Below are 19514 nucleotides of genomic sequence, written 5' to 3'. Positions count from 1 at the left end.
AATATGTAATTTACATTCTGTATTATATTTACAAAGAACGAAAAATAGTTTCCACTGGAAATTAACCTGATAAAAGTTAATAAAGAGGAAATAGTGCGCTAGTAATATCTCTACATGACAAAAAAAATAAAAATAAATAAGAAATTAACCATGTGGTCTGTCAGACATGTTTCCTATTTATGCTTGAAAGGAAATCATTGGGTGTTGAAAGCGTGATACGCTATGACTGGCTATTAGTGGTGGACGGTAGAATAAGTTCTAATTTACAAAGGTTTATGGTCAATTTATGGTCAAAATTCACAGGAAAATTTATTTTATATGGGATAAAAATATCAACACTTCATCATATGTTATATAATTACCTTAAAATTAAGAGGATTTTTTTAGCTTCTCAAAACTACCAATCAAATATTGTCCCAGATATTGACAATTTAAAATTTTTGTAATCATTTTTTGTCGAACTCTTATTGCGAGATATAACATTTACTCTTTGCTGAATATTCGACAATATTTGTGAGCGTGTAGTGGTCACAGTGTTTCTTCCATTTATTTGTCTTTGCCTCGGGTGGTGAAGTACGTGAGGGTGTCGATTTGTACCGAAATATTCTAAATTTAAGATTAACGTTTAATCAAAATGGCTGTACCGATAGAAACAATTAATTTAGATGTTGAAATGGATGATAATGATCCTACGGTCATTGAAAGTTCTGAGAAGTAAGTTTTTTTTAATGAGATTTTAACAATGTTAGTATTTATTTTTCATAGTAACCTGGAATCTGTATGTCTTGTTAAAATTGAATTTTTCTCTTCGAATAAATCATAAGTTTAATATTTAGATTTTATTTTGCTGATACGATTTTTGTTTTCGACTTTTAGTTTCATATTGTGTACCTAGTTATCGTCGTCATGCGTAATCTTATCATGGAGTACTTGTTTTATTCACTTTCGCTTTGTTTAATAGTTTCGTAATGTGTTATTTACGCACCTGTTGTTTAATTAAATATAGTTGTTCATTTAATTAGTTAAGTTTATTAACTTTTCATTTATTTACTTAGTTTATTTTATTTTTTCATTTATTTAGTTTATCTAATATTGTGTTATACAGTAGTACTTCTCTGCCATATTATTTATTTAAATTTGTTTTATTCACTTATTAAGCCAGATCTTTTATGTGTAGTTATATCTTTTGATTTATTTATTTCCTAAATTTCACTCCAGATCAATGATGTTGAAATAATCGTTGATTTCATAGGTTAAAGCATGAATTTTTATATCATATCATCATGAAACTTCTTTGCATGTTTTGTTACATATGCAGTGGAACAATTGATTCTAGTTTTTATTGCATATCTTTTTGGAGATGTAGTATTTAGTTATAGACAATTCTTCCACATGTATTTAAATTCATTTTTTTAAAATCAAATGCAATCAGAATTTCTTTTGGTTGCAAGAGTTCCAGAAGTAGTTGTGTATATATATTATTTTTTTGTACATTTTTATTCTTGCAGAAAATGTTTTAATGGTGGATTCTTCAGTAATGGATAATGTATTATTAAATGTCTGTTTTTTTTAAATTTTTGTTTAAACATGGTTGTGCAATATGTAGTTATAAGGTGAACATGTAGTAAAGTTTAACTTGTTTCATACATACATTACATTTATTTATCTATAATCTTTTACATTTTTAATACTGTAAAATTTGTCAAATATTTGTTTAAGCTCTAAAATGGGATTATGTTATGACCTGGAGAAAAGTAATCTGTATCACTAAACTGTTTTATGTGTATATATATTCAGTCTTTCTTTCTCTTTCACTTTTTGTGCTGTATGAATGTGTGTTTATCTTCTGTCTGTCTTCTGTAAATGAGGTTAACCATGTGGACAGTTATGTCAATACTTGTATTACATTAAATTTGTTTCTACATTAATGCTAAACTGCTTGGGTTTTATGTACTGTATACCTGAAAATTCAGTTTTCTCCATTGAATGTTATTCTGAATACTAATTCTTTCAACTCTTATAATGGCTCAAGTTGACTTAACATGTAGGGTATCCACCCAAGGTATTGAAAGAAATAATGCATAAAACTTGTAACAACTTTATTCAATTCATTGAAAACCTTCACTAATTACAATAGTATAGTTATTTTGAATAGACCTATATATTAAAAATTTATATTCTGGGTTTGGGTTTTAATTGCATACTATCAGCATATTGTACTAGCCTTATGTTGGTCAGATTGAATAATCATGTGTATATCATGCCTAGATGTTTTTTCCTATTTTTTTTTTATTATTCCCTTTAAACATTTTAGATTAAGTAGGCAGTTGCTGTAATTTTTCTGATGAAATGTTTCATTTACAAGATTAAATGAATTAAGTGTTATAGGGAAATGCAATTATTAATTTATTTAGGGTAAACTTTCTCTAGTCAATTTCCCCTCTGTATGTAAATATCTATATTCACAATATAATATTCTTTCAAAAGCACAGAATTAGAGAAATCTCTAATTATATCTCTTAATTCTGCGTCTTGCGGAGGCTGAATATTTTATTGTATATATAGAAATGTAGTCATAAAAATTGACAGTAAACAAAACTAATTAAAATTTCTATTTTAAAATTTTTATTTGAGTTAGATAAATGTAATTGATGTGTTATATTATGAGTAAATAATATCACATTTTTTTTCTAAATAATGTGATATGTAGAAGCTATTTTGAAGTACCTTTTACCAAGGCTTGCCATAAATTTCATGAGCAAATTTTGGGAAAATCCTGAAACATTTCAAACAGATGTCTGATTAGCTAAGTAAGGATGAGTAGTAAGTTTTTTTAAAGAATTAGTATTATTTATATTTTTTTCTAAGCTTGTATTGTTTGATGAATTAGTTCTTATAGTTTTATTTAATACCATTCTGTAGCGTGTAATCCATGTTATCACATCATGTGATTACATTCAAATTATTTGTTTTCCTTCTGTTAGCTGGAGTCCTGTTTATGGTTGACCATCATTTTGTTTGTTTGGTTTAAATTTGTCTGATTTGTTCTTGTTTCATGTATGTTTTTCTTATGACAAAACTTTCTTCATAGTATTTGTATACTTTTTTTACATTTGTTTGTTGAAAAAATCAGCATAATTGTAATTATAATTTCTTTTTAAATTAAGCAAATCCTTTTAGCTAATACTCTTGGAGAAAAGCTACATGACAATTGTATTCAGTTAACCAAGTGTTATCCTTCATAGAAAATATTCTTTTTGTGGGTGGAAAATTATAGATAAAGATTGAGCAAACCGGATTAACTAATATATATTCCAACATTTTACTTTTGAAATAGTGAAAGTTCTTCAAAATTGGATTGTTTAATACCAGGTTGAAGAATATGTTGTAAATTATTTTACAATTAACTAATTTTGATTCTTTTCTTTTTGATGGATCAACACTTAGAGTTATAACAGTTATAAAATTAACTATGAAGTTCAGTTAACAGTTGAAGGTAATTGGAGAAGTAATGTCATACTGGTTTGATCTTCATTTTTCCAAATGAAAACATGTTTAATTAACTTGTATGTGCAGTCTGTAGATTTGAATTTGAATTATTAGACTCCTGAGTGATATTCAAATGCTTCCTTCATAACATCATTAAAAATGACATGATATGATACTCATTTATGCTAAGAGACAAATCCAATACCCTTTTATATGTTTTCATTCTAGATATGCTCTTCTATATTAATTTTCTCTTTGTATGCAGTTGAAATTCATCATTATATATATTACAACACAGGTGACTTCCTGATTAATACTGACTTTTCAAGCATTAATTTTATTTTTTAGGCTTCTCTGTTAAATCACTTTTGCTCATTATATTACATCAGTGTAGTTTTTATTCAATTATAGTGAAAGTATAACAATATTTCTTAAACATGACAAAAATCAACAAACTACTGTTACAAATACAAAACGCACAAGAAAGTTTTGAAATATCTCTACGGTTCATTGTAGGGGAGTTACAAGTTAGTGTGTGTTTAGACAAATCCCGACTTACATTGTAGCCACTCCTTTCACTGTTTCATTGTCATTTTGCTTTATAGCTGTGTTAATGAAAAGAGGTAGTGATGTTTTTTATATTCAAAAACTGAATAAAGGGCAATCTTGCATGTGGATTAAGTGTTTATCAGTATTTAGAGGAAATTGTTCCTATTGTTGGAGAGGTTTGTTCTCATCTTTCAACAATATGTAGATAGATGGTAATGAGAGTTTGAAAGAGGAAATTTTGACCTCTGAAGACGTTTTTGTCAGTGTCTGTTTGAAACATTGCTGCAGTATGAAAAATGTTTGAGAGAGACAGGTATGTGACCACCAAATAGAGGTGTCCTTGGACATCTGTGAGATCAGCTTCAAGTTGAAAGCTCTGTACCCTTGATTACCATGTAACTTGACCAATGATCAGATGGCAAATTGTGTCTCATGTGCTGTGAAATGCTGAAAAAGTCTGAAAATGGGAAATTTACTTATATCAACAGTATTGTGATATGTGATAAAAACCTCGGCTGTAGTATTATGAAGACCTGACCAAGGCAACAAAGTGTGAGTGTTTGAAGATGAGAAAACCCCATTGCTGTTTGAAAATGCAGATCAGTGAAGAAGAGAATGGGCCGTATTTTTTAGTGTGAGGAGTTTTAGAGAGAGTTGTGTTGGAGACTCAGAAGACAGTTACAAGGAAGTGGTATGCCTGTCTAAAGTTGTTGAAGCTCTCGAGCTTCCAAACAACGGTGCGGCCAAACTCTAAAATGGATGTAACAGTTTTTTGACCACAATAATGCTCCAGCACACTGCTCCAAAATTTTCTTTTAAGTATTTGGCCAGCACTGGAGAAAACTGTTAAAGCCCCCTTCCTACAATTTTGACCTCACTCCATGTGACTTGGTATTGCACCCCCAAGTGAAGAACACTGAAAGAGGAGTTTTACGAGCGATTATGATCTAAGGGCTTAGGACGATGAGTGTGCCCAGATCTCTGATGAAATATGACAGGGTTTCTTTGAAGACTGGTTTTGAAGGTGAAGAAATGTGTAAAGTGTGGTAGAGATTATTTTGATAAATTATAAAAAATAAAGTTTTTATTGTAAAAATAAAAATTGCAAAACTTTCTTAGTACCTTCTGTATAATAATTAACACTTCCATTTGTAAACAAAACTGTAAATACCAGTCCAACAGTACAACATAACTGTAACAAGCAGTTTATGACAGAGGCACATATTAAAGCATGTAATTTTGTGATGAAATAATAGATTACTAGGTTTCAGCAATAGTGTGATTGGAATGGAATGAAAGGATACTGGGGATTCATATTCCCCTATTAACCGCAGACCCTTAATAACATTCCTTCGCTGTTGGATGCTTCTTATTATCAGGTGGACATTTGTTTGTTTATTGTTTTTAAGCAAAATTTCCTATAAATTATGAATTGAATTATAAAATACATTTTGAAGTTCAGACATTTTAATAATCTGGAGAAAATACAATATGTGTAATTTACTTCCAGGCACATGGAAGCTTGTTTTACTAGTAAAAAACTTACTGTACATACCATTTTATTAACTTCCTTTCTCTTTCTAGAGTCATTTTCCAATTGTTGTTACTTGGTTTTTCTTCATTTAAGTTTACGAATTATTTTTTCCATGTTGAAGAAAGATGATTTTATAAACTTTTTTTGTTTACCAAGTTATCGATACACCCTGTATTTAGAGACTTCACAGTGTGGCATAACCTTTCATTAGAAGAGACCGTCGGTATTGAAACACTTTTGCATAAATGAAAATATTATATGAAGAATAAATGGATTGCTTATAAACTGATAAAACACAGATATTGTAAACTTTTTTTTTTTTAACTTCCGGGACCACCGTTAGGTATTACTTTAGAGGATGAGATGATTTTTGTTGCTCCCAGCATTCTTTTTCTTTTGGTAGTTTTTTCTTCTGTTTAGGCCCAATTTAAAATGTGTAAGTTCATTTGTATTTTCTCCTGCAATACTGCCAGTTTGCACCAACATCGGCTTTGATTCTTTTGTTTATGTATCAGTTTCTTACAGCCATTAATAATCATCAAATCCATCAAAACTATTGATGTGCATTGACTTGAATATATGACTCGCCTAAAAATGAATTTTCTCTCCATCTGTAAATTTTCATTTGTTTTAAATAATTTACTCTTAACTAGATAATTTTTTCCAACAAGTCTTTCCAACAAAATCTATACTAAGAATTTTCTGTAATTTTGCCTGCGTGCAGTTTACTTCTAAAATCACTATAAAATCATTTTAGAACTGCCAACTTAAACGTTTTTAATGTTAGAAGTGATTTCCACTATATATGAAATTTGTTTAAAATCTTTTTTAATGTACATCTTTGAAAGTTATTATTTTAATTTTCTTCTTCCTATTTTAAAAGAAATTTTTATTTTCTTCCCGTTTCTTGATTCTGTTATAACTTATAACCCAAGTTACTGTTATAACAAAAGTTGTGGGGTATATAAAGTTAGGTTTGTGGGGTTTGGGTTTGATTTAGCTTCTAATAAAGTATAAGTTGTTACGGTTTTTATGTATACTAAAGATAAACCGAATTATACTAATGCTGGTTACAAATTTGATATTAACATTTGTTCATTACTGTTTTATGTGTTTGGTATATTCATAAAGTTCAAAAGCTAAGAAGTAGTTTATCTACAACCTAGATTGTATTCTTCCTTTATTATTAAAAAATAATTGCCAAAATGCTCATTTTACTACTTGTGATTTTCAATATTCATTTTAAAATGCTGCTTAAAAAAAAAAAATAAAAAAAAATTGATAGATGATAAAAAAATATGAATGATGATAAGAAAGATATTAACAATTGTTATGTTACTGTAATTGTTCAAATATCTGAAGTTATTGATTTTGTAGTATATGGTATGGTTAGTCCAGAGAAGAGCAGACACATTCAGCATGATTTTTAATAAAACACTCTCTTCTAACTATTGTCATGAATGATTTATAATCAATTACTTTGAAAAAGATTCAGATTGATTTATTTAAACTGATCTAGAAAAAAATTTTGTTGTAAATATGCAGCTGCTTATTGTCAAAAGTTGTAGATATTGTTGGTTCTCTGTTTAGTTTGAGAATTTCCGGACTCATTCTGAATCTTGAAGATAGATCTTCATCTGAAAAAATATAATTTGCTCTTCTAAATTTTTGGCTTTGTCTTCTCTTTTTTTCCTGTTTAGCCTCCGGTAACTATCGTTTAGATAATTCTTCAGAGGATGATATGTAAGAGTGTAAATGAAGTGTAGTCTTGTACATTCTCAGTTCGACCGTTCCTGAGATGTGTGGTTAATTGAAACCCAACCGCCAAAGAACACCGGAATCCACGATCTAGTATTCAAATCCTTGTAAAAATAACTGGCTTTACTAGGACTTGAACGCTGTAACTCTCGACTTCCAAATCAGCTGATTTGGGAAGACGCGTTAACCGCTAGACCAACCCGGTGGGTTTGGCTTTGTCTTCTGGTTGTTCTTGCAGTATATCTCTCTCTTCTACTTTTAATATTTATCAGTGATGTATGCAACATATTTTATTCAAAGATCTCTTTCCCAGTGACATAGAATGCCTAATGCTTATTAAGAAAAGTTCTGATTTTGAAATTTTACAATGGTATTTAATTAGGTATATTGAGTGGTGTGAAATAAATTGTATTTAATATTAGGAGGTATCATGTTATGACTCTTAGTAGAGAAAGGTTTACTGTTTTCAGTTACTATATTAAAGGTAGATGAATTAAACAGTTGCTAGCCGTATTTAACACTTTTGTGCTCTATTATTGAAGAATGCATTTAAGGTTTACGGTCACTGTTCTCTAAATGAAACATTCAGATGGTTGAGAAGGTCTAATGGAACTTAAGATTTTAGAATATTAACAGGAATGAAGACTTGCTATTAATCTTTAATATGAACTGTCTTATGAACGTGGATGTTTGATGGATGGTATCTAATTATTATTCAAAATATTAAATAACTGGGTATTGATTTTATTTTGTCTAGAAGTGTAAGAAACAACAGACTTTTGAACAAAGATTATTCTGTAAATGTTCACTTATAAACAAACTGTAGGCAAACATTCACATGTAAATAAACTTTTGAATGAACTGAATTCTATAACAATAATTAACTTGAAATAATTCTTATTAATTCTATAATTCTTTAACTAGCTAGCAGATAATGATGTTTTTTTTCTTTTTGTGTAATGATGTTTTTTTTCTTTAGTTAATTCTGGTAAAAAACTTAATGAAAAATCAATTATCTTAATTTTGCATTAGTATTTTATTTTGTATTCTATTATACCTTTTCATTTTATTGTTCTTTTATTGATTACTTTCTTTGTAGTCGTGCTTTATTGTGAAGCTCTATTTCATTATGTATTTCTAAGTTTTATTTTTATTATATTCAGAGGATGGTTTAATCTGCAAATAAATAAATTGTAATTGTTAAGGGCAGACATCATCCTGTAAAGATATAAATTTGAATTTCTGGACGTAAAATTTCTGGGTTTTCTTCAGTTATTTAAATTGAAAAAAATTCATTAATATCCATTTATTTTGACTTTTTAAAGCCACTGTGTTGTAATATGTAGTTAGATCTCTGTTTAGGCATTACAAAGTAAGCATGAATGAGAACAGCTTAAAAAAGCTGATGGTGATCATTGACAATTATTGTTTATACTGCACAGAAAATAATGGGTTTTGAAAAAATATACTTAATAAAATGTGAAAACAAAGAATGCAAAATTAACAAATGTCTTCTTTCTTTCTACCTATGATGTTCTGTTGCAGTACATTATTCCCTTCACTATATTATGATGAGCAATGCCAGTACTACTTTAGACACCTCAGGTAGAACTGCTACACATCCGTGTGTTTACACTTTTAAAATTTAATGAATAATACAGAACTGTATCCTAAGAAAGCATCTGTTTTTTGTTATTTGATATTTGAAGAGAAAAATATAACAACAGTATTTTACACCCCCTGTGTCCGTGTGCACATATTTTTACATACACACACATACATATTTGCACACGTATTAGTTGTAATTAACTTGCGTGGATTAACTTTAGTTTTTTTTAGTTGAAAGCATATAAAATAATATGCTTTTAGCTGACAAGTTGTATAAATTTGTTTACATTCCTTTATTGTTTTGTATTAATTTACATTCTTTTATTAATAAAAAATTAATTTCTCTTAAGTATGCATGTACATAAATTTATGACCCTGTACCGAAGTAGGGGGTTGTATGAGTATACCAACATGTGTCATTGTGATGTTTTTGATAGCTAATTATCTAAACCCTTTAAACCACTGAGCATTGTTATTGTTACTGTCATCACTTATCTGTAGTTATTGTTTTATAAGTAAAGAAAAATTGAATGGCACTAATAATTAATAATGAAAATGTTGATGTAGTTCATTGTTGCAATATGAGTGCGCATCATTTATTTTTTCTAGAATTAGTTGGGTTGTATTTTGTGGATTTTGCAAATTCTTATTTATTTATTCATTTTAATTAATATTTTGTAATTATGCATTTGTTATAATTTTTTTCAGATTGGCAGAAACTAAAAAAGAGCTTGGAAACACACATTATAAAGCAAAACAATATGGCAAAGCACTAACATGTTACACAGAAGCTATCAGTAAGTATATCTTTCTGTTTTTCTAATTATTTTTAAGCGCCGGTTTAAGGTACGATTTATAGAAATAGTATAGCTAAAGCATTAGTTTATTGATATCCTGTATTAAATTTTGAATCCAGCAATTATGAGGGTTGTCAGAAAGGTTTTGAGCCTAACATAGAAAGATGTATTTTTTCTGACAAATGTAGTTTTATTTTTCAACAAAGTCTCCTTTCAAGTTGATTCACTTTTTCCAGCAATGCTCTAACATCTTTAACCCTTCCAAATAGTAGCTTGCATCTTTCTCTGCAAAATAGGCGTTTACATCTGCAATAACCTCCTTGTCTGATGAAAATTTGTTTCCTCCAAGCGAAACTTTAAAGTTTAGAAACAAGACAAAGTCGCTTGGAGCCAGATCTGGTGAATATATGAATGGTTAACCAGTTAAAAGTGCAGTTCATGAATTTTAGCCATGATGATCATCAAAGTGTGAGCGGGCGCATTGTCCTAATGGAAAAGCACCTTCTTCTTCAAATGTGGTCGTTTTTGAAATTTCTGCCTTCAGCATGTCAAGTATTGATGCGTAATACTGTCCCATTTTTGTTCTCCTTTTTGAAGAAAATCAATAAACAAAATTCTGCTACTATTCCAAAAAACAGTTGCCATAACCTTCCTGGCTGATTGAATCGTCTTCACCTTTCTCAGAGCAGGTTCATCCTTTGCAGTCCACTGTTTTGACTGATGTTTTGTCTCAGGGGGTGTAGTGGTAACCCATTGGTCTAGTGGTTAACGCGTCTTCCCAAATCAGCTGATTTGGAAAGTTGAGAGTTACAGCGTTGAAGTCCTAGTAAAGCCATTTATTTTTACATGGATTTGAATACTAGATTGTGGATACCGGTGTTCTTTGGTGGTTGGGTTTCAATTAACCACACATCTCAGGAATGGTTGAACTGAGAATGTACAAGACTACACTTCATTTACACTCATACATATCATCCTCTGAAGAATTATCTAAACGGTAGTTACCAGAGGCTAAACAGAAAAAGAGAGAGGGGTGTAGTGGTGGATCTACGTTTCATCTATAGTTATGAATTGACACAAAAAATCTGACTTGTTTTGCTTAAACTCCTCCAGCAGGGCCTTCGAAATGCTCTTTCGAATGTGTTTTTGGTCCAAAGTGAGCAAATGCTGCACCCAACACTCGTTAATTGGATAGCTTATGCATATCCAATTCTTCAGTTAATATATGACAAGCACATTCTTTTGATGTGCCAGGACAAGAATGAAGTACCAGGACCCTGCAGATAAAAAACGTGTATTTGCTATCCCTCTTCATTTTCATGTATTCCGACTTCAATGACTTCGCCTAACCCCCACTTGCCATCGTATATGCAGCAGACATAATATTTACATTTTGGCTACATTTACGTATTTACACCAGAAACACTAAGTTTGGTTGTGTACTGATACTAACGTAAATGTTTCGGATTCAGAGGTTGCCCGGACTTCCAGAATACATTTCTGACTTGTTGGAACATTCTGTGAAAGATTCTTGTTTCTGGGACTGTTGTGATTACCTGATAATGAGAACTGAGGTATTCTTCAGTCTCTTGAACATTTTTGTTAGAGCAGAAAATATATTTCTTAAGGTGTAACAATTTGATTGTTAACTGCCCTTTGAAGACTTGCTTTAGTCACAGTTCCATCAATACCATCACATGGTCTGTATCCATGGTATGAGGCAAAAAAATACTATTCAGCTGCAATTTCAAAATCTTCTTTCTTGATGGTAGTACAAATTTATCAATTTTTTTTTGTTTTTATACTGGGTTGAGGAGCCATCAGAGAAAAAAAAAATTAACTTGTGGAAACAGTGTTTTTATTTTATTTATAACATACTTTTGGAAGCAGGAGAATGATGTAGGTATTGTGGTTCAAGTACTCAGTAATCACACAGTAGCTTTGGCTTTGTAATTTTTCCTTCGTTTTTAAAATGTATGAGAAATGGATGTACTGTTGCATACATTTTTGAGCAGTGATATGACTGGACTTCATCTTGTATCACAAAAGGAGAATTTTGAGAGAAGTCTCCCATTTCAATACATTCATACTCCAACAAGTTTTCCTTTTTAATGTTGAGAGAACAACTTGTTTCTTAGAACAAAATTATGCCTTTTTAGATTATTTAAATTTTCAGTAAGTTTTTATAAGTACTCTTGAAATGGAAGAATTTGAGTAGTTAGCTCACAACAGTTAACAGAAACCCACTGTTTGAAGATAATCTCAGAATCAAAATCATCCCAGCTCTCTTGCAATAATGTGAGCACTTCATTAGTGTCTGGACATTTTTTGCACTGTGACAGCATGAGTTTTATATTTTGGTGGGTGATACACGCGCGCACGCAAAAAGGATGAGTACCTGATCCAACAGCCAGAACATAAAATTTAGTTCTTAAATAAGCAAATTAAAAAAATTTTAATTATGTTTTTCTTTGATGGGTGTGTACAATTGTTTTAAGTTACATAAGATAATAAGCCTTTTTTTAAAATATTTTTCTTCGCGTCAGCTTGTCTTACAGAGATACAATCCTTGCCTAGCATCATTCAGATTAAAATCTTGGACACATTATATAACATTTTCATCACTTACATGACTGAGTTTCTTTTTGCCAATTTGTGGCAAAATTCCACTTTGTTTTAACTAATTGTTTGGATTGACGTGCTAAATACTGACTTACACTAATCTTATTTTGAATGCTGCAGCTGCTCGGTAATAAAATTAAAATATAAATTTTTTCATGGGTTGATGGAGCTGTTTTCATTTTATCCTTTATTTTAATGATTAATTCTTCATATTCCCAACTGAAATCAGCATAATTTTGTGATACTAAACCTGGTTTCTTCTGTTGAAATATTTAAATCAAAGAAATCGTTTAATTTACTGGCAACTGACTGCTACTTTTCTAACTTTATTTTTTAAAGTTGGATCCTTTGTGTTACTCGATAATTTTTGAACCTTTCTGGGTGAAATGCCAAGTGCTGAACAAGCTTTATTCACCAACTCTACTTTTAACACATTAAGGCTCAAATATATCTTGTTCGCTATATATATTCTGGTTCGCTTTCTGTATCATCTTGTGGTTTTTGTATTTTGTTTAAGCATTTTGTACAGTGCTCTGCCTGGAATTAATTTTAAATTTGGATTGCTTATTGAAAGTGTCAAAGAGATTTCTTTAACCGGTTTCGTGTGACAGCTAAATGGGTCAGAGCAACTTTTCCCATTAATATGAAAATATTTATTTAAATATTTGGTTTTATGAAAAGTACTGATATTTTTTGTTTCACTTTATCCACTTCTTAAAGATATCAATGTTATTTGCTGTTAGTAAACTCTAAAATATCGTGCAATACTGAAGATCTGTTGTAAGACAATTTGTGACATACTGTTTCAGTGTGAATGCCAACTGAACACTCCATAATCTGTTTTTATAAAATGCAAGGGTTCTGTACAATAAAAATAGTCTTATCTCAGTTTCCCTACAGCTAAAATAAAAATTTTCTTTTAGTGGTTTTGTTGGCTTCATTACTTGTCAACTCCTTTGTGTAAGAAAATAAATTTTATATGGTTTTAAGTACATAAAAATTTCTTACTGCTGTAAAAATTTCAGATTTTTGCCACCTGTTCCATATATGGTGTTTTTGGGCCCAAAAATGAGACATTTTCAAAATCTTATGATTTGGCAGCCATTTTTTTAATGATGGACACTCAGTAACAGTTTTTTTTAAGTACTACTAGTACCTAAGATTTAAAAGGTAAAAAACAGGCCTGCCACCCAAGCCCTTCATTATTTATTTTGGGCCCAAAATTGAAAAAAAAACAATTTGTAAACTTATCTCCAGTTAACATTACAAGATTTGATTATGTGACAAAATGAATTTTGAGTACACTAAGATGAAGTTCCATCTTTACTCTTTCCAAAAAGTCCTTTTTGACTCTGTACAAAGTAAAATAAGAATGCTGTAGCTCATGGAAAAAGTGATGAAAATGGCTGTTTTTCCTGTTTGCAAGTTATAAAATAGTATATTAATCAAGAAAAAAGTTTTTTTAAGTATAAAAAAATATTTTTTGGCCACTATAAGGTGGGTAGTTATCATATACCAAATACATCAAAATCAAAAATAGTTATGCAATAAAAGTTGTGAAAATTTGTTAAATTAAAATGGAATACCCCATAAATGTGAATGTAGATCAAGCTGAAATCTACATTTCTTCAAATTAATAAGGTAGGTTACAGTCATATAGATATTTGAAATAATGATTGGGAGAGGGTTAATGGGCACAAAAATATATATTCTCTGATATTGTCAAATAGTTTACAAATCAATATTATTATTGTTCAAAGTATTCTTATTAAAAAAATTGTGTAGAACCTTTGTTGATAGCTTATTACACATTGCATTGTAATTGTTGACATGAAAAATTTATATTTTTTTAATCTTTTCATGGATTTTTTTTTACACAGAATTCTTTTTAATTCGTTAATAATAGTTTTTTCATAAATAAAGTTATAAAAATTGTTTTTAAATCATTCAGTGGAAAAAAATTACTTCTTGTAAATTTATCCATTTTTAGAAACTATTTAAAATTGACTTTTAACTATCTTTAGTAACTATTTAAATTAAATAAGTAGAGATTTGATTAAAAAGTTAATTATCATAATAAAAAAAGGCATGAGTATGTGACTGTGCACATAGTTTTATTTATGTGTATGTCACCTTGCCTATTTTCTGTTTGTAGATTATTAAAATACATTGATTTCTTTCCAGCTCTCTCTCCAGATCTAGCAGCAAATTATGGAAACCGAGCAGCGTGTTATTTAATGATGGGCAAGTATAAAGAAGCATTAGAAGATGCTCGGAAATCTGTTTTACTTGATCCAAAATTTATTAAAGTGAGTATTATTATTTCATATTGATTTTTTTGTTCTAATTGTAAAATTTAATTTAGAAAGTTATTATTTTAAGAGTAAGATAGGTATGGTTGGATGTAATAGAAAAATCGATGTAATTAAAACCATCACTTCTTAATTTGTACATGGAGGAGTTGACAGAGGCACTAAATCAATTAGTAAGACCAAATTAACAATCCAGAGACAAAAGATTAACATGAAAAAACTTTATAGACATGTTTTAATAGTAGGTTGATTGTTTATTTGGGAATATTGTATTAATAATATTAGAATGTGTTGGTAATTTATTGTGGATATTGATTGTTGTCAGAAGGGAAATTGAAGCACAAATAAGTGAGTACAAGGTTCCTTATGAAATGTTTCAATGTGGGATATAATAGTGAAGTAAATATTGAAATGTGATTTTTGAGTTAGTATAAAGTTACAATTTTTATTGACAGTAAATTTACAAAGAATGTACAAAATACGGAAGATCACGCAAGCCATGAAAATAAAGATGAATATTAATTTAGAAATTAAGAAATTCTTAAAAATGTTTAATTAAAACATTCACAGCAACCAAAAGTGAACCATAAGACAACCAGAACGACAAAGTAAGGAGTTGATTGAAGTGTAGTCTTATGGTAGAATATTGAATTTGGAGGTTAACAGAATTTGAAATTATGATATAATAAGTCAAGTTGAAAGAGAACAAAATATCCCACCATTTGGGGTTAATAAATGTCATATAGGAGTTAATAGAGCAAAGATGGGGAGTGGATAAGAATATGTAAATCAGGTAAGTTATGCTGTAGGAAGTATGTTGGAGTTTATAGATCAACATAAAGGGGAAAGTAATGTTAATCATGTGGTGGCGATGTTCATTTTGTAATATGCTGGTATTTACATTTACTGTGTATTGTAATTATATTTCATTTTTAGATTGTTGTAATATAAGTTTTCTTTTCCTAGACAAAATTTTTTAACAGATAAAACAAAAAAATTAATTAATGAAACATGATTTAATCATATTATTTTTTTTACGAGGGATATCTTAAGTAAATATCTGGGAAATTTCTCTCCTTAAAGTTGACGAACTTGTGTTGTTCATGGCCACGCTAGTAATGTACACACTGCATTGTTGTTTGTAAGTTGTCACGTTGCAGTATCTTTGATTACTTGTGAGTTGTTATGTTATAAAATGGATAGGAAAAATGATGTTGCTGCCGACTCTTGAAATACATAGAGTCATGTTTTATAAACAATCAAAACGTTAAGCCCATGAAAATTCATAGGCAGTTGCTGGCTGTGTATGGTGATAATGTAATGAATGAACAAAACATCTGAAAATGTTGTGGTAGGTTTAGAAATAACGAATTAATGTGCATGATGAATGTGATGATGAATGATTTTCAAACTGGCCCTTCTTTTTCCTGATGTTTCAAGACCTGTTATTGGTCGCATTATTCATGACCATTTAGGCTTCAGAGGTTTGTGCATGTTGGGTGCCATACGTCTTAACAGAATGTCCCAAAAAAATTCGAATGGGATCTGCTTTGGAATTTTTTATGTACTGTACAGAAAAAGGTGATGAGTTCCTTAATTCAGTTGTTTCTGGTGATGAAACATGGATTTCGTATTACAAGCCAGAGAGAAAACAGCAGTCAAGAGAATGACGTCAATCCTCAATCACCAACCAAATCAGAAAAGGTCACGCCACAGCTATTTGGATGTATACTGATGGCCACAGTCTTTTGGGATCGGTTTGGCATACTGCTGATTGATTTCATGCCACATGATACGACTATAAATGCAGAAGCCTACTGTGAAACTCTACGTAAGTTACGGTGCACCATTCAGAGTTGGTGTCGTCCTGCTGCATGATAATGCACTTCATATGTTGTGGGTCTGACATGTGATTTACAGAGAACATTTTGATGGAAAATTTACGATCACCCACCATATAGTCTGGACTAGCTCCTTCTGATTACCATTTGTGTGGGTAATTGAAAGGACTTTTGAGCGGTTAGAAATTTGCGAGTGACGATGATCTTTAAAATGCTGTTAATCAGTGGTTAAATGGTCTGTTGGGAGAAGAATACAACGAGGGTATATTGAGGCTGGTGTATCGCTACGATAAATGTTTTAATTCATGTGGTGATTATAAAGAGAAGTAGTATAAGATATGTAGAAATAAAAAATATTTTTAAAGTTTTTAGAATAAAGTTTTTTACAATGAAATGGTTTTTATTTTAGAAATAACCTCTCTTATATTATTTTTTGTTTTAATTATTTTTTTGTTGAAAGTATCATACATCATTAATAAAATAATGTATTATAATTAAAAATAATTTAAAGAATTGTAAAATTAATTTTACTTATTAGTGAAGTTTTAATTAATTAAAATTTTTTCTGCTAGTGTGTTGTGCAGGGATTAATTTTTTATTTTGAGATCACACTGCTTTAATTGGCTGAAACCCAATAATTACATAGCAACAATTGCTCTTGTACATTCTAAGGGCAACCACTTCTGAACAGTGCTGATTATTCAGCCCCAGCAACCAAAGTGGTCAGTTATATGGCATTCAGGTATAGAAAACAACTTATGCTTAAGTGAATTTGACAAGTATTTTGCAATAACACAGAATATCTAAGTAGGGGGTGCTGTCTCCTCGTCTTAACTGATTGATCAGATATTTGGTAGATTTTCTTCCTCTATAAGAAAAGTTTACTTCCATTAATTTTTACAACTTAACTATTTAAGTTTGTTTACATTTCTTTTGATTTGAAATTAGGTGATTTATTTAAACTGAAAAAGTTGAATGTAAAATAATTTTATTGGGTGTAAGGTGTAATATAATGAGACCTTGCTTTGAAGATCATCAGGTGAGATTTGCTTATATCGTTGTTTTCACTGCAACTGCAATTCTTATTTTTAGTGAAATGTGTTGTTTGGCTAAAAAAAAAAGCCGACAAAGTTGTAATACTTTTCTGGCATTGGTTATTTATTCTGATATAGTGGAAAAATAGTTATACATGAAAAAAGTTACCTAAGATTTCTTTTGAAGAGTGGGAAGTAATTTATGGTGAAGTTTTATTGTAAAATTATCATTTTTTTAAATTTTGATTAGCTCCTACACCCCCAATATACATAAATTTTGCGGTTGCTTGCTCTACTATGCTTAGGAAGACATTAAAAAACTTGGTTAAATAATATGCAATAAATAAAAAGGTAGCTTTTTTCAATTTTTGGAGAAGGGGAATTTTGGGACAAAATTTTAAAAAAATTGTTAATCATGCACGCATGTACTGAGCTTAACATAAGATGTGAGGTTATGTTTAAAAAATTTTGAGAAAATTAGTTCCCCAAAACCCTTTCACCCCTTCTAGTTATTGATCCCTAAATTTTATCAACAAATTGCCCCATATACACAATCTTCATATACATACAAATTTTGATACGCCAATATATGTATGTTCGTATGAACATTACTAGTTTCTTTTATTTGGGGTTCCTGGGTCATGAAACATTGAAAAATGCAAAACCCATATCCCATTTTTTGAATGCTTACCAGACTTTACTTCTTTTAACATAGCTCTAGAGCTATGATGCCATGAAAGTAAAAGTTAATTAAAAATTATTTCAAATTTTCCTTTCTGTATTTTGTTACAATTGCAGATTGAAAGTTGATCATAAAGCCTAATAAAGACTTAAAAGAATTGACTGATTGCACAGCCAGTTTCCGTGCTTTTTTACTACAATTCAACGTAATTGCAGTTTATATGCGATAATTTTATCTAGAAATCTTTTTTCTTCAAGCTTAAAAAAAAAAAACACATGTACCTTGGGCTCTTGTCAAATTTTATATTTATATTATTGATTTTTATGTATTAATTTATTTTGGGTTTTTTCTTCAGGATGAGTATTCAATTTTGAATTGCTAACGATTTGATTTAATTAATTAAAAATATATTAGCATTTTGGTGATGGTGGCTAGCAGATATATCATCATCATAATAACAGCTTAATTTCATTTATAAACATTGTTAATCTAGAATTAAAATTGTTTTGGTTTTATATGTATTAATTAGAGCCATAACATTCATTAATTTGATAAAATATTAATTATTAGTATATCAGTATTAGATGTCAGAATTCTTGCAGAGAGTTTCAGTGTTGTAAATCTAACTTTGGTGTTGATTCATATTAGTGAGCTTAAATTTGACATAAACTCATATTGAGCTTCAGTAGAATCTTTATAGTAATTTTGTTTTGCCTATATGATTTTTTATTTTTTCTTAGGGTTGGCTAAGAGTGATAAAATGTTGTGTTGCTTTGGGAGATATATCTAATGCTGAAAATGCATTATCACGTCTTCGTGATATAAGTCCAGATCAAACGGTTGTACAAGAAGCTCTAAATTTACAGCAGTTGAGAACTTATTGTGAAGAGGGAAATAAATCAATTGACAAGAAGGAATATAGAAAAGTGAGTATTTATATAAGTAAATAATAAATAAATATATATATATATATATATATATATATATATATATATATATATATCATTTGATATTAATTTTTCTTTGGTTATGTATTTTGTGACTTCATTCTTCCTAATTCAAGTCAGAGGCTCTTGTAAAGTAGAGCAGTGTTTCTCAACCTTTTTTTGTGGTGGACTGGTAAAATTGTAGAAAAATATACAGGGACCTACAGGAAACATACAGGGATTTATTTATGTTATTGCAAAAAAAATTATAATCATATTTTTATTTTATTAAATTTACATGTACATAATATTAATTAATATATATCACTTCTGTCTATAAACAGCAAAACAATATAGAATGA

The 19514-nt window shown here is 29.7% G+C and overlaps 1 protein-coding gene across 1 annotated transcript in view; it reads left to right on the top strand.

The window, feature by feature from the left end:
* The first annotated feature begins 542 nt into the window (after positions 1–542).
* The window catches only part of Tpr2 (Tetratricopeptide repeat protein 2), a 37138-nt gene continuing 18166 nt past the window's right edge, over positions 543–19514 (top strand). The window contains exons 1-4 of the mRNA XM_075358316.1: positions 543–714; positions 9647–9735; positions 14542–14666; positions 18967–19152. Of these exons, the coding sequence (XP_075214431.1) occupies positions 635–714; positions 9647–9735; positions 14542–14666; positions 18967–19152 (480 nt within the window). The 5' untranslated portion in view covers positions 543–634. The remainder of the gene's footprint in view (positions 715–9646; positions 9736–14541; positions 14667–18966; positions 19153–19514) is intronic.

Source organism: Lycorma delicatula, chromosome 2, assembly GCF_047948215.1.
Source record: "Lycorma delicatula isolate Av1 chromosome 2, ASM4794821v1, whole genome shotgun sequence".
Lineage (NCBI taxonomy): Eukaryota > Metazoa > Arthropoda > Insecta > Hemiptera > Fulgoridae > Lycorma > Lycorma delicatula.
Note: the sequence above shows the minus strand (reverse complement) of the source record. Positions and strands in the feature narration are given on the sequence as shown.